Here is a 23,690-nt window from a genome sequence, read left to right as displayed (position 1 = left end):
ATGTACTATCTTAATTTTTTGTTAAATAAATTTATAAAATGTATACTGTATATTTGGTTACTAATGTCTTGTTTCACTTAATAAGTCTAAATTGTTACAAAAGTAACTGTTGTTGTTTGGTATTCTTCCTTTTACATGTCCAACTGAGTTAAAATATGTGCTTAAAGTTTTCGGACTCGCATATGTATGGACAAGATTAAGGTTTACAAATACGGGAAAAAAATTAATTTGTTATTTTTTTAATCATTATACATTTGTTATTTGCCAATAAGATGAATTATTGTTCTGTATCTGTATTTTAGCCAGAAAAGATTAGATTTTTAATTTCTGTAGATTTTAAGTATCTAAATTAACAGTAGTTAATTTATGTATATTTTTAATAGCCAATTTATATGTAGATTTTTAATAGCCCAATAATATCTATATGTAGATTGTTAATAGCCCAATAATAGTTATATGTAGATTTTTAATAGTCCAATAATATCTATATGTAGATTGTTAATAGCCCAATAATAGTTATATGTAGATTTTTAATAGCCAATTATTTAGTAGATTTTTAATAGCCAAATAATGTAGATATTTAATAGCCCAATAATAGCCAATTTATGTAGATTTTGAATAGCCAAATAATGTAGATTTTTAATATCCCAATAGTCGCCAATTTATGTAGATTTTTAATAGTCCAATAATAGCCAAATAATGTAGATTTTTAATAGCCCAATAATAGCCAAATAATGTAGATTTTTAATAGCCCAATAATAGCCAAATAATGTAGATTTTTAGTAGACAAATAATAGCCATTTTTAAGTAGATTTTTAACAGCCCAATAATAGCCAAATAGTGTAGATTTTTAATAGCCCAATAATAGCCAAATAATGTAGATTTTTAGTAGACAAATAATAGCCATTTTTAAGTAGATTTTTAATAGACCAATAATAGCCAAATAATGTAGATTTTTAGTAGACAAATAATAGCCATTTTTAAGTAGATTTTTAATAGACCAATAATATCCAAATAATGTAGATTTTTAGTAGACAAATAATAGCCATTTTTATGTAGATTTTTAATAGCCCAATAATAGCCAAATAATGTAGATTTTTAGTAGACAAATAATAGCCATTTTTATGTAGATTTTTAATAGCCCAATAATAGTCAAATAATGTAGATTTTTAGTAGACAAATAATAGCCATTTTTATGTAGATTTTTAATAGCCCAATAATAGCCAAATAATGTAGATTTTTAGTAGACAAATAATAGCCATTTTTAAGTAGATTTTTAATAGCCCAATAATAGGCAAATAATGTAGATTTTTAGTAGCTGAATAATAGCCAATTATTTAGTAGATTTTTAATAGTATATTAATAGCCAAATAATGTAGATTTTAAGTAGACAAATTATAGCCATTTTATGTAGATTTTTAATTGCCAAATAATAGCCAATTTATACAGATTTTTAATAGCCCAATAATAGTCATTTAATTAGTAGATTTTTAATAGCCCATAAATAGCAAATTAATGTAGATTTTTAAAAGCCAAATAATAGCCAATTAAGAATCCATTCTAGATAGATTATTGGTAGTCTAATAATAGTTGTATTTAGTAGGTGTCGCCTACTAATATCATCGCGAAATATGCTAATGAGGCAAAAATCTACTAACGACTATAAAAAATCTATCAAATATCTATCTACTAGTAGGTGATAAATAGGCGACAGCTCTATATCTACTAAGCCGGATAGACTATAAGGCTAACCGCTATAGAGCTATAACTACTAAGACTTTTTGTTATGGGACACCACAAGTTGGAAGATCACAAGAAACAATGTGGATGACTCATCTCAGCATGATTGCTCAAATTACTGAAAGTGGTCCTTGCATCGTATCCAACTAGAACCAAACTTTAAAACATTATGCTCAAAATGAAATATTTTTCTTAAATCTAATATTTCTCTGTTTTAATGGAAACTGAAGAAATCTGCTGTCCTCACCCATTTAATAACATCACTATCAACACACAAGGAGGTGAACCTTATAAGGACAAATAGAATAAAATTCTACGAAAAACAATAACTGTATGATGTTTAAAGGACACAAAATCAACTACTCCAGACAATTTTTAAACTCATGCCTTCACATAGCCTTTTTCTTTCTTTTCCACAACATTTTGAGCAATTAATTTATAATAACAAAACAAGTCCAACATTGGCAAGACTTCGGCATCCACATCTTCCGTAAGATATTATTACCCATGTCTTATTTTACTCACTTTTTTAGTCTGTGCTATATAATTGGTAACCACAGGTACATAAGTTTTAGGTGATAATATTTGTTTTGAACTCAAAATCAACAGGTGCGGTTTGCTCATAATTGCGGGAATGACCAGGTGTGCATGACAGATTTGAGACTGAGTGGTGAAGTACAAATTCCAGGGTAAGGCTTATTACACAACGAAGTACCTGGCCCAACTAACTGCAAAAGAAGTAATAAAAAAGATTATTTAACAGTCTTACTTTAGTGTGTTATATGTTGCACACACAACCACCTTTTTAAATTTTTAGGATTTGAACCATGTAGTCCTATGTTATATAATAAGTACTGCCAGTGGACTGAGGTCACGTGTCCTTCGTTAACTCTCAACTACTATCACTAATAATTAAGATCCCAACAACATTTAAACATTCTTCAACAATTATTAGATAATTGGTTAGTTACTTTACTTTGTTGTTTATTTATTTTTTTATTGTCATTAACGGGTTGTCTTTAGTTAGCCTATTTCCTGTTCAGAGTCTAGTTAATTTTAATAATCAACTAACACTCCAAGATCTTTACGAAATAGCGCTATATAAATGTTGCATTATATATTATATATTGATTGATAGTACAGACTTCAGGTAAAAATTGTGCATATCAGATGTTGTGATGTCAGCATATGGCCATCTGAATTTTTTTCATCTTGTTTTGTCTCCAAATTTCTTCCAAATTTTAATATGTTCTTGCTCAGACAATTATCTTGAAAATTGTCATCTTCATGTTTCATTTTTTTTTATGAGGATTCCGTAATTTCATGTTTTACACTGTATATAATACTGTATATTCTGTATACATACTAAACACATTTGAGCACTATAAACATGTGCTTCAGGTCATAGAATTACACACATTACATACATTATAAAAATCACCTATCTTTCGTGACAAGTTTAATTCTAGTTATATTTTATATTTGTTTCTTATTGTCTGTTTCAGGGGATCAAGATACCTGCCACTTGGACTTCAACGTCATATCTATGCTATGATACATGTGCAAAATATGGGAGAAGAGGCCCATCAAGCTAAAGTCTATATTACATTTCCCAAAAATGTGGTATTCATCAAATCAGAAAATGCCAGAGTGAGTGTTCAGTGCCAGTTCACTGTTCATATGGCTTCTTTTCAAGCAATTTTTTCAGGTCAAAGCAACTGGACAAATGCCAACATTTCCCAAAACCTAACATTTTTATGGCTTTTAAGGTCGCAAATTCTTTTCTACTTTTCACTGCTGTACAAGCTCGAAACTTTGTGAGATTAATCACCCCTATTTTTCTTCTTTTCAGTTTTATTCACATTTAGTGATTTGTTTGCATATTATGCTGTCTATTTTGTGAGATCCTTACCTATAGACTTTACATATGCCATTTTTCCTAATATGGATTAAAAATGGAATACTAGCTCCATGCCGGCCATACAAATATCTCTCACACATGACATTGTCCTCATATTCCACTTGATCATGGCGAGGGGAGTTGGGAGGAATTGTTATACAGGTACTGTAGGTATCTCACTCATAGACTACCAACACCACTGTTGGTTTGTGTAGTCTATTTTGTGAGATCCCTACCTTTATAGACTCTACATATACCAGAGTAGCACCGGCACCAGGAGGAGGGCATGATTGAAATAAAGGCTGAAAAATCGTCGGCCTGAAGGTAACACAATGAAAAAGTGGTCTGAGCTCTCCACCATGCCACTGTGTGAAGATGCATACGCTGACTTGATAGCGGAATCGGATAGTGTATCACACACACTGGGCACCAAAGCCTGTCTTCTCGCAAAACAGAGTATGAGGATATTTTAGAGAAAAAAATGGTTGGTGGAGAGTTTGGGTCTTTGCTAAGAACCCTGCTCGGAAAGTAAAACAAACATAGTTGCTCTCAAACCGAATATGGTCCCGGGCTTAGAATAAAGTAGACTCATCATTGTGGGAAACCAAGTTTGGTATCTACCAGAAAGATTTTGCATTGATGGCGATAAATGTGTGATATGACCAGAGGGATGAGGGAGAGAGGTGGAAAGGCATACAAAGAAAAATGATAAAGGAGGTGGAGTTCCATTGTATGCATGTGAAGAAGATCTCAGGGCTGGAGATGGCGGTCGGGCCAACAGTTTTATCGCTGCCCGACAGTTCTCTATGCGAGCTTGTGATGGGAACGCCAGGGACCAAATCAGATTTAGACGGGCCCCAAGAAACAGTGGGGACTGAGACGGTGTGAGAATTGATTTTTTATAATTAATAATGAAACCTGCGGCCTCAGTGATCTTCAATACAAGACTGACATGGTTTACAAGGACCTGTTTGGAATTTGCGAGAATTAGCCAATCGTCTAAGTACATGAAGATTCTTACCCTCATCGAGTGGAATACTGCCTCCAGTGCTTTGACTACCCAAGTGAAGACCCATAGGGCAATAGACAGGCCAAATGGAAGGGCTCTGAACTGGTATAGAAAACCCGTAGCCAATTACGGCCATTCTTAACCTTACAGGGATTATAAATTGATTTCAACTTAGAAGGAAGGAGAGGAGGATCCCGCAGATATTACCAGCGCGGATCCCTTCCCGGGTAGCAATATCGTGGTGCCCAGGGTAGTTTCCAAGATTGCCTGAGTCTTATAGTAAGATGTTTGCTGATAGATTTAGGTGTTATTCATCCCGGAGCCAATTCTTGGCCGTCCGGGGTATCCTGTGTTCCCGAATCATGGATTTATATTGGTCCTTGGCCAAGCACCAGGCAGATGATTTTATGACCTTCTGTCTTTTGGCCTGACAATAAATTTGTCTCAGCAAGTCCGGGTGAATACCCGCCACAGGCATGTTGGAGGTTGCAGGTGTTTGGGAGAGCATCAGGTGTTTCATACAGGAAGTGGGAAAGAATACCTGGTAAAGCCCTAGAGATGAGATGGTGAAGCCCGGATGGGAGTGGCGTATCATCAACTTTAAATTATGGCTCCGACCCATTTAAATATCAGTGGAATCTTCACATACCTGCACCTTGATATCTGGATTAATAATCAAGGGGACAGAAAGAGGAGCCCTGGTCGATCCAGCTTTAATTCACTTTCTCTCCTCTATGGTCTTACTCACTTGCTGTGATATTAATTTAAGCATATCCGGGCTTAGAATCTGAGACACAGGCGGCGGGTTAAGTTGTACGGTCGGGGCCCACTCTTTAGCAGAAATGAACTTCTCTGCAGGTCAGCTTATGCATGCCTCGCAGATTTGCTGCATTTATGGCAGTGAGGGCACGCCAAATGGCAATCTAGCTTCGTGGACGGGCGGGGCCCGTCACACATGGAACAGGCTGCGGCTTTACAAGCAGACATGGCTACAATAAGGATACTGTAGTTTTCTAGGTAGAAGCTTTCTTCACAAGAATGCTGCTAAACACAATAAAGTCCATGTAAAGGCTTGCGGTGGTGTTCTTTTTTATTGTTCTATTTTAATTAGTTTCTTTTAAGGCTTTCAAAGTCACAAGTTCACTTTTCATAAAAATCGAAAGGAATATGTCATCTGTGAGTTTGTATGACCAGCTACGGTGCCTGGACTATTCCATTTTTAGTCGTGTGCAAATGCGATTCTACAGCTAACTATGTCGGTTGGTTGGTTGGCTGGTCGGTTAAAACACTAACTCAAATTTGAACATGTGACTGCAGCCATGTATATGGCCTTGTTCTTTCGAGAGGTGTCCATATTGGAAATAATGGCATTATAGTAGAGTCTACAGGTAGGTATCTCACTCATAGACTACCAAAAACACTGTTGATTTGTGTATTACACCATAGCTCAACCTTATTATATTTTTTTTGCTTTACAGTCATCTGTTGTAACCCTGTGTGAACCGAATTTTAAATTAAATTCTTCACTAACAACTGTAATATGTGATATTGGTAACCCTATGCCAGCAAAGGTAGAGGTAAGCAATTTATTAACTATTCATTTGGCTTGGTTACTTCCAATGAAGTGTACCTAATTTGGTTTTCTTAGTTTGGTAACTATATTATAAATTTATTCATTTATACTGTAAAACCTAGTTTATACCAAGTGGGGTAACAAAATAATTTTTTTTTATCCCAATAGCCTTAAAATAATATTCAATAAAATACTTATATAGATGAACTTTAGTGGATCTTTGATTTCAGTTCATCTGAAATATATAATTTCACTACTATTGCAGAGTGTCTTTAGATTGAAACTTGATGTTAGTGCAGTGACTGGAGACCAACAAGGATTCCATGTTATTATGGAAGCCAACTCATCCAGTCATGAAACAAACTTTACCAAGAAGAATAACATTGTATCACAATACATACGAGTAAGAGTTGAAGCTGATGTCACTGTTAAAGGGTGAGATGAAAGCCTTTAACATTAAATGTAGATAATTAAATAGATAATTTTAATATGTACAGTATTTTGCAACAACAGGAGTCTGTCAAGCGTACCTGGTTTCACTTGGTTCACTCCCTGCCAGTTTATTATCTTGTAATAATAATATGATGCTAGACTTTGTAACTATTTATCCCAACTTTAGTTGTACTGTACTGTTTATTGGCATATTTAAAAAATCTCTACAAACTGTATACTCTTTTGTCAGATTAAAAAATCTGCGATTAAATGCAAGCATGTAAACCGTGCTTCAATGGTCTTGCCTCACATTATTGACGCAGTGTTTGCAATACTACAAAACATGCTTAATTTTTTTCCTTATTTTCTATTTAGTGTTGCCCATCCTGAACAGGTAGAGTTTGGGCTTAAAAAAACTGATGTGAATGTCATATTGGAGCAGTCCTTAGATCATGTTCAAAATGTTTCTGAGAGGTCAACTAATCGGCTGTATATAGATGAACTTTCAGACGAAGGACAAGTGATTGGTCCTAGTTTTACACATGTTTATCATGTAAGTATCATATTATTTTGAGTTCCTTTTATTGTACTTTTTATTTCATTTTTAATGTTGTGACTTAATATAATATACAAATAATGAATGTTTATTAGGGCAATGGCATTTCGAATGAAATTATTTTGTTCCATTGCACGAATATAAAACAATTATTAATTTTATAACACACTTTTTAAAGAGAGGCCAAAGTCTAAACCATTAAAAAAAAAGCACTTCAATTCTGTATGCAGAGTAGAACAATAGACACTACAGGTTGATTGAACATGATCATTCAACAACAACATCCTAGCTTTGTGCTGAGTGTGTAGATGCTCACTGTGTAACAAAGGTTGATTGAACATGATCATTCAACAACAACATCCTAGCTTTGTGCTGAGTGTGTAGATGCTCACTGTGTAACAAAGGTTGATTGAACATGATCAGTCAACAACAACATCCTAGCTGTGTGCTGAGTGTGTAGATGCTCACTGTGTAACAAAAAGGAACATGCAAACAAAAACTGCAGACATTCTCATATACAAACACACTCGATCGTGTAATTAAAAGCGCAATAGAACATTTATTTAATAATATGTGACCCACAATCCTTAAACCAGATAAGTGTGTTGTAATGTATCTGTACGATCATTTTTAATGTTGTGCCCAATTTCTATTTTTTGCACTGTTCTTTCTTTTAGGCTAGAAACATGGGCCCAAGCACAATACCTTATCCTTCTACAGTGAACATCACGATACCTTGGCGAACAAAGGAAGGTGATTGGTTGATATACATCAAACGAGTTGAGGTAATGTTGATTGAGGACTCTTGAGTGATATGTGCGCTATAAAAATCCTGTTATTATGATGTTATTATTAATTAAAATTAGTATGGTTTCTCCAAATGATACCTTTAATCTCTACTGGATATGACAAAACCGAGACAGCATATGGCAATACAAATACAATATGTTTTGTTTAACAGGTTGAAGGCCTTGGAGAATGCGATTATAATTCTATTTTTAAAGCACAACATGTGTTGATAAGAGAGCAGTATAACAATGTTACAACAGGTTTACAACAAGTTAGCGGTGCCAATGACGTAACATTCAATACCAAGATCAAATCACAGAGACTTGTAAATATTCAAATATTTTTTTTATCAGAACCGTAAAGTGTTAAAAGGTGGTTTCTGTGTGAGGAGTTAGGAAAGTTTTAAGACAGTTTCTGACTGAGAGTTGTAGAGTGATGTTAGGGTGGTTTGTGTGTGAAAAAAGGTGGAATAGTTTGGGGTGATTTTAGAATGGTGAGTTATAACAGTTTTAAGATTGTGTTGCAGAAGTTAGGATGTTGTGTGTTTGAAGGGGTGTGGAATTTAGGATGGTTGGGAGTTGCAAAAGTTTGGATGGATTGTATTTGGAATGTTAGGATGGTTTCTGCATCAGGAGTTGCAGAAGTTATGATGGTTTGTGTTTGAAAATGGGTGGAAGATATCAAGGTTTCTGGGGATTTGCAGAATGATTGACATCCCCTAATGGTTATGCAGCAAATTCAAATAAAGATTTTAAGTTAAAAGAAAACTTTTTTATTATTACAAACAAAAATGCATTGGGTGCAAAGTGGTTCTAGTGTAAAGCTTATACATTTGATATGTTTTTTAAATTTCAGAATTGTAATACAGCAGAGTGTGTTACCCTTGTATGTAATGTAGATGTTATGCCAATTGATGCCTACCTCATTGTACGGATTTATGCCCGTATTTGGGAACATTCCTTCATTTCAGTAAGAAGTTTATTTCAATAAAAAAATGTTAGGCAGACAAATTAAGTAATGCTTTTTTTAATTACATAATGAATTTTATCTCAAAATCAACTCAAAAGGAATAAAGTTATTGTCATCAGTTTGTAATCAGTTTAAGTCAGAATACAACCAAGGAGCAAACTTTTTGTTTCATGTGTCATACCCTTTGCCCCTGCCATTTTCTTATTCATTGTGAAATTTATGATAAAAAAAGACGAACAACAACCTGATATATCTGATCAGATAATTTGATTTTACTTACACTAACTTAATAAAAAAACATTTTAATTGTAGTTGAATCTGGGCTTAGCAGAGATTTTGACAACAGCAGAGATCTTTGTAGATGATGCCCTCAATCAGCATATTGAACCACTGAACCATAAGCCAAATATAGCAACAGTAAGTCTACAACTATTACTTCAAGACATTTGACATCATTAATTAGGTGTTGTATCATATTCATTAACTTAGTCACTATTCTTATGTACCCTAAAGGCCAATTTACACAAATGAGAACCGTTTAATATGCCAGCCCTTTCCAATCGTCGTATATGGCTATGTGCATTGTGAAAAATGTGCCACCAATGTATTTTTAACTTTAGTTTAACCAAAAGTAAATTTTTGCTTTTGTTTTTCGTATATCCAAAACAATATCGAACTAGATTTAATTCGTCACTATGACGAATTATAGGTTATATGCATTGATTTAAATAAAGATAATTGATTTTTAAAAGATATATTGATTGATTGATTTTCTCAGAATCTTTAATTATTTATAATATATGATAGGACCTGGCCTTGCTAACGTGACCACCATAGCCGGTATCACAATCCGATCAAAGATCCATATGCGTATAATGTCATAAACCACATTTGTTGTTACATAATAATAAAGACATAAGTTAATTTTTATCTAGATTTCATTATAAATCATGTGTATAATCTATACACTAAGAAATAAATTTTAACAAACAATACGGATAATAAAAAAAAAATCTTATTTCGTTTCCCAAGGTGAGACTCGATCTCGTTACCTTGAATGCCATAGACACGAGCACAGACCATCGAGCCATACACAACTGACTAAAAGTTGTAGAAAAATTCCTCCGTGTATTTACTATGCAGTAACCAGTTTGGTGCAAATAGATTATTACATACCGCAATGAATTATAATTTTTTACTATGATGACATCTTTAAAATGTAAACAAATGATGCACTGTCAAACTATATACTTTTAACTTTAATATATGAACTTTGGAAGGAAGAAAGTTAATGTTAAGTTTGTTATTTTGGCCTAAGAAAATGTCATAATTTGTTTGATTGTCGAAATTATTTTAAAAAAAATTTAATATGCAATTAATGATGACTTAATCAACTTTTGTTCTCTTAATTTGATAATAAATCATACATATGAAACATAAACTTCAACAAAATGAAATAAAAAATAGGTGTTCCCCTGCATTCTGACGATATATATTAATTTTAAATTTAGTATATTTTCACCATTTTGTTAACTTATACGTGCGTAGCCAGTCACTTTTGACGTGCTCGTATAACGCAATTTCGAGTTGAAACGTGAATCAAATATGATGATATTATTAAAGAAAGATTGTAAAACAGAAATCGGGCAAAAAGAGTGCGCATTAACGTTTAACGAGCAGTGCGCGTGCAAAAATCGACGCACTCATGGAAATTGCCATAAAAATCGAAAATAAATTTTGACAATTTTGAACATTTTAAGCGCGCGTACGCAAGCGTTATATGCGCTACGCACGTAATTGTATTGCCATATGATGAAATATGACCTGAAATTTATGAGTACCAAATTTTGTTTAATTGTGATTCATGCTTGTGAAGATATGATTACAAACGTGATTTCGTAAAATCTGAAAAGTTGACTTAGCTAGATGAAACTGATGCCAAGATAATTCACGGACAAAATAGTGCTAAGGAAAGAATAAATAAATAAATAAATAAAGATTTTGACAGAATCAAGAGGTTATATGCATTAATGCATATAACCTAATAAATGAATCTTAGAGTGAGACAGGAAACTCCAACATTTATCTGAAGACTGAGGTCTGTGCTTCCCAAATCTTATTCCAAACCGATCATGGATTATTTTTCATTGCAGGTTAGCACTACTGTGTACACTGAAGAAGCTGTGACTGGTGATACCAAACTTCCATTCTGGATTATAATCAGTAGTGTTCTAGTTGGCTTGATTAGTCTTATTTTAATTGTTTTTATTCTGAGAAAGGTAAGTTTTGAAGTAAATTCTCACACCTACCATATGGACTATAATTATGGTTCTCTACCACTATGATTAATTGGGCACACATGAACTCGGATAAAAGATTAGAGAATAATCTAAAACTCTGTCTACTCTATGAAACTTTATGTGAAAAAGAAAATGTTTTGTACCTCTATATGGACATGATTATGTTAAATCACTACCATAATTTGGGCACATCACACTTTTTGGTCAAACTAGGCACAGCCTACAAACATCCCTCCCCTTCTATACAAAATAAATATTGTAGTGTGAATTTAAGGTAGTATAAAACCAGGATCATAATGTTGGAATGGTCAAACAAGCCTTCATTAACAACTCAAAGGCCCGCATATTTTGAATCGGCATTTATTTATTATATGCCATCTAGAACACTCTGTCAGAGTCACAGATTAATTTTTTATATTATATATTATATGTAGCCAATTGAGATAATACTCCCTCAACATATTAGTGTATTATTATGTAAACACACTTGTTTACATACTGTATAAAAGAAATGATTTATATTTACTTTTCTAAATTTTTATAATAGGTAATTTTTAAACTTATAGATTGTATGTATAATTGTATTTAATACTAGGGTTGTCTGTATTCTTCACAGGTTGGGTTCTTTCACAGGAAACATAAGGAAGAATTAGATCAGTTGATAGAGGATGACAAATATGAGAGAGAAGGCCTTACTTCAAGGCAGGCCATTGAAGAAATCTGGTCTAACAGTTTTCATGATTCTGATATGTTTTCAAAATAGATTCAATAATTTGCATTTCATACTTTTGTTGTAACAAGTTAGCTTTAATGGTTCTGCTACATTGTTAAAATAGGGACAATTTGTTGTAACAAGTTAGCTTTAATGGTTCTGCTACATTGTTAAAATAGGGACAATTTGTTGTAACAAGTTAGCTTTAATTTAATGGTTCTGCTACATTGTTAAAATAGGGACAATTTTAAATATTATATTTTCTCTAAATAAATATTAACAATTCATGATTCTGATGTGTTTTCGAAATAAATATTAACAATGTTATCTTTCATGATATTGATAGTATGCTATCAATATATGGGTTGGGGTTGGGTTCTGTTGTCAGAATAGTGACAATTTGTCTTTCATGTTTGATATGTTGTCAAGGAAGTGACAATTTGTCTTTCATGTTTCTGATCTGTTGTCGGAATAGTGACAATTTGTCTTTCATGTTTGATATGTTGTCAAGGAAGTGACAATTTGTCTTTCATGTTTCTGATCTGTTGTCAGAATAGTGACAATTTGTCTTTCATGTTTGATATGTTGTCAAGGAACTGACAGTTTTCCTTTCATGTTTCTGATTTGTTGTCAGAATGGTGACAGTTTTCCTTTCATGTTTTTGATTTGTTTTCAGAATAGTGACAGTTTTCCTTTCAAGTTTCTGATTTGTCAGAATATTGAAAATTTCCCTTTCATGTTTCTGATATATTGCGATCTCTTTCGTATCTGATCTAGTGTCATAATCATTGACAAGTTGTTTTTTGTATCTGACCTGTTGTAATATTAAAATATTTCTATCACATTCACTTTCATCGCTGGTTACTTTTTAAAATGTATAAAGAACCATTTCCTTTCATAATTCTAAATAATGTAATTGAAGCATTTATTTTGATTTCTTTTAATAGACTCTTATAAATAAAACAGTTAAAGAAAAGAAATGTATATCGATGTACCTGTAAATGTTTAAGTTATTTTTTAAAAACATAAATATACTAAATGTGAGGTAGTAAAATTCAGATTATTTTGTGTCAACATCACTGAAATGGTGGAAATAATGCTTGTATTGACACTAGACAATCAAAAAGTTTATACATTTTTTTATCAAAATGCTAGCTACAAAGATAGCAATAATAATAATAATAATAATAACACCTTTATTTAAAAACGGATGCAACACTTGAATCACCATATTGGTGTTTTTCACAAGGCTGTTACTTACTACAAAACTATTATACTATTACACAAGTTATCAATTACAGTACAAAAAAAAAGAAAAAAAAAAAGATTTCATGAAAAAATATAGAGTTTCAAGTATATTTTATCTTTGGTCATTTATCATTTTTTTAAATATATGTATAATGCGGATTCCTTGTTTTAGGAAATTCATGAAATGTCTTTCTTGATTTAATAATGGAAAGACAGTCGCAGGCTTATGCTTATCTGTTCAGTACTTTCCACTAGTTCCAATTATCTAACAAAACGTGCTGGCCCACAGTGTAAATAATGTATTATGTAAAGTTATGTTTTTGATTATAAGGCATGTATACAGTTTATTTTCTTAAAGCTTGTAAATAAGTACAATATTTCATGTTTTATATATTTGTAGTCTGTAGTATAAGATTAATATGTATTATATATTATATAAGGCAGTATGAGAATAACTATACTTTTACACTGCTCTCAGAAAATGAACAAATAAATTCTGATATTTTTGTGAAATACTTTAATTTGTGAATAGTGGGATTGATGTCTGAAAAGCTATAATACGGCAGTGGTTGGTGGTAATTAATTAGCTAAAATACTGGAAATGTACTTGAATGATGGCAGAGTCGGTTATAAGTTATCATTATCGGTTCAGTTATAATAAACGACGTACATTCAAATACGTTTAAATGGATGCTTTGTTCTTGGTTAGATGCCCGGATGCAGCTTTTACTTGGATTCATCATATAACATAATCTTGTTATTTTACCGCTGAACACTTCTATCATATGCATAGTCACGGAGACGGTCTTCAACACGATGTGTATGCGCTTTTTATTTTGGGTGGTGTACCAGAACGTGGTGCTGCACTATTCGCACGACTGTGACATTTTGTGTACTTATTGAGTGGCAACTGTAAAGATTTCACCACTCTGTACAATGTAAAGCTTGGTTCCCACTTGGAGGCAACATAGGACGCGTCAGCGCGGGCAAACGATTTAACCAATCTCAACACGATAGATCATCTTGTCGCTTGTAACATTTGTTTCCCGTAAAGCGCGCCGCAAGTGGGAAACACATTTTTTTATTTTTTTTTTTAAATAAAATTAAGCAAAAACTGAGTAAAATTAAGTAAATACGGAGTGAAACCAGTTCAAGTTCAAGTTTATTGTTTCACACAATACAATACAATAGAACAGTAACATAAATTAATAAATACAATTGTGTGAGGAGGACGCAATAAGCCAAGGCTTTAAGTTTGGTCCTCCAGATAATTAATATAATATTTAATTATTTAATTTAAGTGAGAGAACAAAAACAAACTTCTTTCTTTCGTCAAATTGACAAATAAAATTAAACAAAAAGGCACAAAAAAGAAAAAAAAAACAGTCTTAAGGCAATTGTGAATTACTAATGTTCTAAATAGTTTGAAATAAGTCTTTGTTTGTATTTTGTTTTAAATGTATTTATGATGGTTATTGCTTTTAGATTGAGCGGTAAGTTGTTCCATATATACGGTCCATTGTAAATAAAAGATGTTCTTCTAAGTAATATGGTATGCTTTTCGTATATTAGATTTTTTTGCAGTTGAAGATTACCAAGTAAAAACTGAGTAAAATTAAATAAATACTGGTGAATCCATCATCAACATAAAAGTAAAAACTAAGTAAAATTAAGTATAGGCTATACTGAGTAAACCCAAGTAAAAACTGAGTAGAATTAAATAAATACTGAGTGAATCCATCATCAACATAAAAATTGAACTCCTTTGCATCTTGTTGGTCTGGTTTACAATACAAATCTGCTATGTGCTTGAGACCAACATTTTCACAGCCTGGAGAGGATCCAGTTCCAAAAATATGAACCTTCATTCTATATATTAATGGTTCTGTGTTAATATTACCCTTGTCCCCCACCATAAGAAACGTAAGTAGTCTGTATATTCATCGTTTACATGAAATTGATAGAACATTCGTCCTATGTCACACATGACGACTATATCTTCCTGTCTAAATCGACATAACACTCCTACTAGTGTGTGTTGGTCAAATATGGTCCTGTTAATAAATGGTCATTTAAAGACGTACAGTATTTTTAAATCTTGCAAAACTGTCGAATACAACGCGTAGTTTATTTAGTTTTTTGAAAATGGTACACCCCGTGATGAGGTATGTACTAACCACCTTTCATCATATCATCAGCATACACAATTTCTGCATCATCATTTTTTATAACAGCTTTCATAAAACCTTTATAGTGCTTAATAAAGTAGATCTTGTCTTTTATAAGTCTTTTCTTCAAACAACTGCAGTCTGTGTAGGGCCATACATTTGTTATCAGACAATTCTGGTCTGGCTTTAAATGGCAGTGGCATCTCAACATGCTTTTTTCTGTATTCACATGGACAGATGTAGTTAAAATATCTAAGAATTTCTGATCATTAAATGAATAAGGATCAGGGGCGGACCCAGGGGTGTTGCCCTAGTGGCCCGGACAACACCCTTAATTTCATACTAAATGTTGTTTCTGCCACTAAATTAAAATTGAGTAAATATCCATCCGGACCCGGAACTTGATAGGCTTAGTCATAAAGTAGTTACAGAGTTGCAGGACATTTTATCATTGTTGAATGTTGATGTTAGCTTAATTGTTAAAATTGGTAAAAGAAGTAATTCTAGCGCCAACGAATTAAAGCCTGTTTTCTCTGTCGACGTTATTCGACGCTATCGTCGTTGATCGTTAACAGTTCAACGACGATCGTTTGAAAACGATCAAGTTGAAATGATAACGATAGCGAGTACCTTTTCCTGTAAATCGTTAACATTTCAATGTTTACGTAGAAGATCGCCGATTATTGTTAACGATAGCGTCGACTAACGTAGACAGGAAAACAGGCTTTAACGACCTTCACAACCAAAATATTTCTTTGTAACAAAATTTATTTTAAATGGAACGCTACAAAAAAATCCTCCGCTTCATCGCTGTATGAATACCTAATAACCAGACAAGAACGTATCTTCGTTTTACTATCAACGGCATTAATTAAAGACTCATCAACTTTAAGAAGATATGAACACTTTAATGTATAAACGAATATAATATCAACCGAAACAATATATAATGTAACATGAACAAACTAACTCTATATGTAAACAATGTCCTTCGATAGGGCGCAAGGTGGTGCACAGTAACAACGATAACTCACGAGGACGTGATTGATGGCGCAACGCCTCTTCCTTCCACATTTCTTTCAAAAACAGAATAAAGGAAAAACAAAACAAAGTCCAATTGTAAAAACAAATGCAAAGTCTAAGGGTGAAATACCCATTCTCCAGTGTTTTGCCATCTAGGCGGCTGTTTGTTTCTAGTAGAACGACGTTGGGGACTGCCATTAAAAGTGTAAGTTTCAGAAGATAATTCGACAGGCGGTGAAGTTAAAGCTACTGGTGGAGTGGTGTTGTCAACGTGCGAGTCGGAATCAGAGTCTGGATCGTTAGGTAAACCTCGAATGAGATCTTTAGGTGAATGCAACAACAATGTTGGTTGTACACGATAGCAATCTGAGATTCGGACATCGTATGACTTGGAACGGAACTGTGACTTAGTAAATTTACGAAGTTGACAGCGGTCGTCCGAGATTTTTACCACCATATACTTATCACGAGGTTTGGTTTTGTCCCGGTCTCCATACAAGAATACCAAATCACCAAGATTGATAGACCCATTTGTAGAAGCAGGAGTGGATGAACCATGGGATTTTAATTTTTTTACTGTTTTCGCGCCTTATTTATAGAAAATTTTTTTAGTAGCTGTTAACTTTAAATGATAGATTATAACCTCAAAAGTCATTTAAAGGCCAGGTGCGGGCATTCCAATAATTATCGATCTATAGTTACTCTATGTTTCATAATTTTTGCGATTTTATTTGTGTTACACAAGCTTGTTGAAAATAAGCACTTTCTTATAGTTCAAATTACACAATAAAATCTCTATTCTTTTGTACACACATTTTGTAAATAGAGAGACATTCTAAAAAGCTATGAAAAATAAACAATGTGGTAAAATGTTATCAGATGACTAAATATAGGTAATATCTATATATAAATTTACGTAAGGGCAAAATTCGGTAAATCGCGCCTTACTTCTAGAATTTTTACTCGATGGTATATAAAGTTGGTTCGTACTTTCGGTACTGATTTTAACCACCTGATGTAACCCTGTTTACTAATTAAATTAAGTTAGATAATTAGTTATTGACGATTAAAACGAATTTAGGTTCAACGATTTTCCCCAAATAGGGGTGTTTTCCGATCGTGGTATACACTGTCTAATGGATGTCCATCTTGAAAAATACCCGCCACAAAAATGCGAGGAGGCTTCGCATTTTCCTATCTCCTCCTACGATAATTGTTTTTAATAGCTGAAAACCGGTTGAACAGCTAGAGTACACCATCATAATGTTGAAGACAGGCCGATTTTCTTAAAAAAATACTATTTTGATAGATTTAATATACGATTATACAAATGTATTGATTTGCGATGAATGGAACATCCCAATCTCTCAGTCTGCCAGAGTTTGGTTTAACACAAGTAGGTAAATTTATGAGCCCTTGGTTTAACACATACGGTAGGTAAATATATGGGCCCTTTGAGAATAAACTTGCAATACTTTGACAATACTGTAAATACCTATTAACTATTTTTGGTCCTCATTTGAATCGAACATTTCTTACTGTGAATGTTCGTACTGTTAGATGTAATATAAAAATATATACAAAAAAACGTTATTACTGAGATTGTGGATAGGCTCTACTGTTAGATATATAAACACATTATTATATACAAATAAACTTTATACTGACAGTTCTTTCTCAACGTTTGTATTAATTAATAACTACCAAAAATAAACGTCGTAGTGGTGTATCGTGACATGTACTTTAATATTTCAATCGATTATGACAGTGACAGTTTTAACTAAACTGAATAAAGAATGTTCTCTAATATAATTAAGAATCTCTTGCCATACACGGGGAAAGTTAGTGTACAATGAATATTTAAAAGAAATAAATAAATAAATAAATAAAATAAACAAATTATTAAATCGCAAATGTTTTACTGTATTGAGAGGTATATTATTTATAGGCCTATAAAACAAAAAATATTTCGTAAGGGAGTGGATAAAGAAAATATTTAAAAATTGTTCCTCTTTGTACCTATCCGCTTTCCCATCCCTCAACCCTAATGTTACATACAAAACACAAATTGGATTTCTTTAAATGAGTCCAAATCAACAATTTGGACTCATTTTGTGATAAGTTTCTCCTTCGGAAGTAATCCCCAGGGTGCTAATTTTAGTTGACTACATAAATCATCGTGTCTATTTATTTGTTTCTGTAAACGACAATGTATTATAGTCCTGCGGTATACGTACATTTGAAATCGCCAGTTTTGTTACGCTGAAATTACTGTGTATTCGAGAACCATCTGTGGGCACGACCATCTAGTAACTTGAATTTTACATTTCTGGTGTTTTTATTGAACTTCAGATTTTTATTTTCATTGCTATAGCAAAAATTATCCACCGTATATCCACCATCTTTTTTCACCTTCTATGGAGTGTTACGGGCTCGCTCGTTAGGCTGAAACCAACAATAAGAACATAACAAAACACGTTGTCGTCCATCTTTATTCCTCTCACCTCTTTTACTCTAGAGGGTTCACTTCCGTGTGACAAACTCATCACACACCCCCACTTAAAGAAAGTTTGATATGATTAAACTTATAACTGTTTACTATAACATCTTAAGTCTTTTCTTATACAGTAGTTATTTTAACAGGTCGTTGATATGAATTTACTTCAACTGCTTCTTTAAAATTTTCATTGCTATAGCAAAAATTATCCACCGTATATCCACCATCTTTTTTCACCTTCTATGGACCGTGTTACGGGCTCGCTCGTTAGGCTGAAACCAACAATAAGAACATAACAAAATTAAACACGTTGTAGTTGTCGTCCATCTTTATTCCTCTCACCTCTTTTACTCTAGAGGGCTCACTTCCGTTTGACAAACCTATCACAGGAGTCACCAGACATGTTATTACACAGTAGGTTAAACTACCTAACTACTGAAAAAAGGTCTTCCTCTTGATTTCTGTTTAAAATATTTGATATATGTACAATTAACCAGATATTATATTCATGCCTGTTCCTGAGCTTTAAGACAATAATCTCAATTTTGAAAAAACAATCAGCTAAATATATTTGTGATTTTATTTCATCTCTGGCTTGTTACATTATCATGACACATTTACATTTATTCCCCTCCTCTCACAATGAACGGCAGTACAGATCTTCCCTATCTAGGCTCGTGTATGTAGCCTACTACGTAATTCACAAATTACCCACGCATAGCAGTTTTACTAGCGCCATCACAGATTACCTCTAATGGATCAAGCATTCATACATGAATTCAAAAATTCATCGACTAACGAAATATAGCCTAGGCCTATATCTGGATCTGGATGAATACTGACGAAGGACCACATGGGCATATGCGCCAGGGAGTGCGTCCCTCGGTGTGCAAACATCATACTTAACTAAATTTGCTTTATATATTTATTTATTTTTTTTAATTTTTTTTTTTATTTATTAACTTCACAAAACTGAACAAATAATGACGAAAAAACAAACAAACCAACATCCATATATTAATATACATAAATCGATTGCTGCATTAAATTGAAGCCCATGACTTGGCAGTACATGCTATTAGGTGGTGCAATAGTGATTGTGCAATCATCTAAGTTTGTCCAAAATGTTGATTTAAAGGTTTGTAGTGATGATGCTTGTTTTAAGCTTGGTTCCCACTAGAACGTAACGCAAGGACGTAAACGCAACGCAAGCGTTTTAACCAATGACAAGCGAAGTTATAGACAGTTAGCAATCACAAGCGAATAAGCCATCGCTTGTGATTGGTCAATTCGCTTGCGTTGCGTTGACGTCCTTGCGTTATATTCTAGTGGGAACCACGCTTAATGCATTCTTGAAGTACATTCCATGCTCTTACAGTACGCGGAAAAAAAGAATATTTGTATTTGTCTATGGAATGTCTCGCATTTGACAAGTTAAAATTTTTGGAGTTTCGTAACACTCTTGTATGAATATTACTTTTGTATGGTGGTAGTATTATGGCTGTTTTTCCATGCCATGTTTTGTATAGAAGAGATTGTCTGGCAACAAATCTTCTATGTAGAAGAAGTGGCCATTTTAACTGTTTATTAATCTCTGTATTATACTACTATTTCTGTCATATTTTTTTGTCACATATCTGGCTGCTTTGTTTTGAATTGATTGTATTTTATTAATTTCTTCTTAACATGTTTAATGTATTATTTGCTTTTTTTGTAATCTTGTCAATGTGAGCTCCTCATGTTAGGTTATGGGTAAGTTCCACTCCAAGATATCTAAGCTGTTTTGTTGATTGAAGTGTAACATTATACATTGTATATTCATACTGTTGAATATTTTTTCTGGTACTTATTTTAATTACTTGGCATTTGTTGGGATTAAATTTCATTTTTCAGACCATGCCACTACTTTATCAAGATCTTTTTGGAGTTGCTTGGCATCATTGTTATTTTTGACAGATTTAAATAAAATACTATCTTCAGGAAATAATTTCATTTCTGAAGTAATATTTTCTGTAATGTCGTTAATGTAAAGTAAAAACATAAGAGGTCCTAAAACTGTACCCTGTGGTACCCCTGATTGTACCTTTTCTTTATCTGATGTGTATCCATCCATAAGAACACAAATAAGATAGTTTAACAAGAACATTTTAATCATGTATTTTACCGCCATTTTTCATTTCTACATTTTAATTAACATCGTATCTAAAATTTTAAATAAAAAAAATAAGGTTAATACTGAATTCTGGCATCTTATTATGTAAATATACCTGTATTTTAACTACTTTAATACTATAAACACGTACTTTTAATTGTCACAAATGTACTTATATGTATATAATATATTCATCAATGAGAATTTAAATAAACGTGAGAAGAACTCACACAAGACAAAAAAAAAACTACTAAATCTGTTGTTATTGTTTCTAGGTGACGTCATATTTTTCGTAGCAGTGATGTGTATACGAGATATACAGCCCCTTCGTCGCGGTTGATTGCGTTAGTCCCCCTCTTTCTGATTTGGATTGCCTCTCTGATCCTACGCTTGAATGTGTTAGAGTCTCTGTCAAGAATGTTTGCCCCATCCCAATCGATGATATGGTTTTCTTGCGCTGCATGGTCTGTGATGGCGGATTTGTGGATTTCGGATGTTGATTCCTTTCTTGTTGCCCGAGTGTATTTACGATCGGTGTGACCGTTTCAGTGTCTTTTTGGTGTTCTTTCAGTCTTACTCCAAATTGACGACCTGTTTCCCCAATATACGATTTCTTGCAACTTTTGCAAGGGATGTCGTAAACAATGTCACTTGTTTGGGTGATGTCCTTCTTGTCTTTGGGGTGGACTAGAATGCTTTTAAGAGTGTTCGTTGGACGCATGGCGGTGGAAATACCATATTTCTTAAAAATCCTTTGAGCTTGTTCTGCCACTCCCTCGACATAAGGTAAAACAACCATACCCTTAGATGGTGTCTCCGACTCTTTGTTCTTCTTCCTTTGCGTTGGTTGTTTATTTTTTATTTGTTGTTTGACTCTGTCCAGTGACCACTTGGGGTATCCACATTTCCTAAGCGCATTCCTGAACTTAACTTCCTCTTCTTTCTTATCCGCCTCCTCTGTAACTATGTTCTCCATTCTATCCATGAGCGTTCTGATGACCCCTAGCTTTTGGTGTAGCTGGTGTTGAGATTGGAAATTCAGGTACTGGTCAGTGTGTGTCTTTTTCCTGTACACCAGTAATTTCAGTGACCCATCTTCTTTCCTGACGATTAATGTGTCCAGGAAGGGGATTTTTCCCTGATTTTCTTCCTCAAACGTGAACTTGATGTTGCCCGTTGGATCGATGGAGTTGAGGTGGTCAGTAAGTTTTTGTGTACTGTCTTTTTTAATTATCTCTAACACATCATCAACGTAGCGGCGCCACAGCTTCGGCTTACAATCGAGAGGTGATGTAGCGATGGCTTCTCTCTCTAACCATTCCATAAACAGATTGGCCAGGATTGCACCAAATATCTGACGGTAAATTTGTCCTCTGAAGCTGAAATATGTTGTTGTGCAGATAAATTCTAAAAGAGCAATAACGTCGTCCGGGTTTAAATTAGTTCTTTGGTTTAGAGTTTTGTCATTTAACAGTCTATCTTTAATGACGTCCAAGGCTTTTTCGATAGGAGTGTTAGTGAACAACGATACTACGTCGTGAGAATTAAGAATGTCCCCATCCATCGTCAATCATTATCGCTGTCATTTCCTCCGCGAGAGATTTGGAGTTCACCACATGATGTTCGGTGGTACCTACGAGCGGGGCGAGTATCTCGGCAAGGGCTTTTGAGGTTTGATATCCAATCGACCCGGTGTAATCCACTATCGGTCTTATTGGATTTCCCTGTTTGTGGATCTTGGTGGTACAGTACATTCTAGGTGTATTTTCGGCAGTAGGATAGAGTAACCTGTATTGGCTTTCATTAATCTTGTTTTCGGTTTTTAGTCTTTTCAAAATCTCAACTAACTTCCGTTTGTAACCCGGAGTAGGATCTTTGGTAAGCTTTTCATACGTCTTATGATCGTTTAACATTTCCTTAACCTTGCTTTCATACTCTTTTTTATTTTGAACGACAATACACTTTCCCTTGTCGGCACACATTACCATCATTTCTTTGTCCTTTTTTAATGCATTAAGAGCAACTCTTTCTTGTTTTGAGATGTTAGATTTGGGAGGTTTTGCTGATTTTAACATACCTGCTATCTCTGTTCTGAGGCTTTTTAGCATCCTCCATTGGTAGTTTAGAACAAACTGACTCGCAAGCAACGATGTATTCTTCATGTGGTATTTTGTCAACCGACACTGCAAAATTCAACCCTCGAGCGAGCAACTTTTGTTGTTGCTCGGATAGGACTCTGTTTGAGATGTTTTTAACCCATTTTTCACGCCATTTTTTGAGTTGTGTACCGCTAAGGTCGGGTTCCGTTAAATAATTAGACTTCTGTTTTGTTTCATGTTTAACTTTGAGGCGTTCGAGCTTTACTTTATGTCTCTGTTTGGTTTTTGTTTCCTCTGATTCACGTTTGTTTACTATATGTACATCAACATGGTGACGGTCATCGGTATTCAGTGTTTCTAGTTTTTGTTTTTGCAATTCAGATTTACGTTCAAGAAGAACATTAATTTTGTTCCTTACTACCCGGATACGTTCACCTACTAGATCTTTTTCGGCTTTTCTTATGATGTTTCTGGCTTTCTCCGTATTTATCGGGCAGCTGATCCGGAGGCTTGATTGTGTGAT

The 23,690-nt window shown here is 33.7% G+C and overlaps 2 protein-coding genes across 2 annotated transcripts in view; one reads left to right on the top strand and one right to left on the bottom strand.

The window, feature by feature from the left end:
- LOC140063645 (integrin alpha-9-like) overlaps positions 1–13,915 on the top strand; it is a 49,759-nt gene extending 35,844 nt beyond the window's left edge. The window contains exons 16-26 of the mRNA XM_072110077.1: positions 2,350–2,429; positions 3,246–3,390; positions 6,128–6,226; positions 6,488–6,657; positions 7,030–7,207; positions 7,888–7,995; positions 8,172–8,324; positions 8,855–8,968; positions 9,281–9,385; positions 11,122–11,247; positions 11,885–13,915. Of these exons, the coding sequence (XP_071966178.1) occupies positions 2,350–2,429; positions 3,246–3,390; positions 6,128–6,226; positions 6,488–6,657; positions 7,030–7,207; positions 7,888–7,995; positions 8,172–8,324; positions 8,855–8,968; positions 9,281–9,385; positions 11,122–11,247; positions 11,885–12,031 (1,425 nt within the window). The 3' untranslated portion in view covers positions 12,032–13,915. The remainder of the gene's footprint in view (positions 1–2,349; positions 2,430–3,245; positions 3,391–6,127; positions 6,227–6,487; positions 6,658–7,029; positions 7,208–7,887; positions 7,996–8,171; positions 8,325–8,854; positions 8,969–9,280; positions 9,386–11,121; positions 11,248–11,884) is intronic.
- Positions 13,916–21,339: 7,424 nt separating this feature from the next.
- On the bottom strand, positions 21,340–23,230 carry LOC140043867 (uncharacterized). The gene is made up of 2 exons (XM_072088347.1): positions 22,821–23,230; positions 21,340–22,447 (listed from the first exon to the last, which is right to left on the bottom strand). The coding sequence occupies exons 1-2, from the start codon at positions 23,228–23,230 to the stop codon at positions 21,340–21,342; spliced, it is 1,518 nt and encodes a 505-aa protein (XP_071944448.1).
- Between the last annotated feature and the right edge of the window lie 460 nt (positions 23,231–23,690).

The sequence above is a fragment of the Antedon mediterranea genome, chromosome 1, assembly GCF_964355755.1.
Source record: "Antedon mediterranea chromosome 1, ecAntMedi1.1, whole genome shotgun sequence".
NCBI classification, from domain to species: Eukaryota; Metazoa; Echinodermata; class Crinoidea; order Comatulida; family Antedonidae; genus Antedon; species Antedon mediterranea.
Note: the sequence above shows the minus strand (reverse complement) of the source record. Positions and strands in the feature narration are given on the sequence as shown.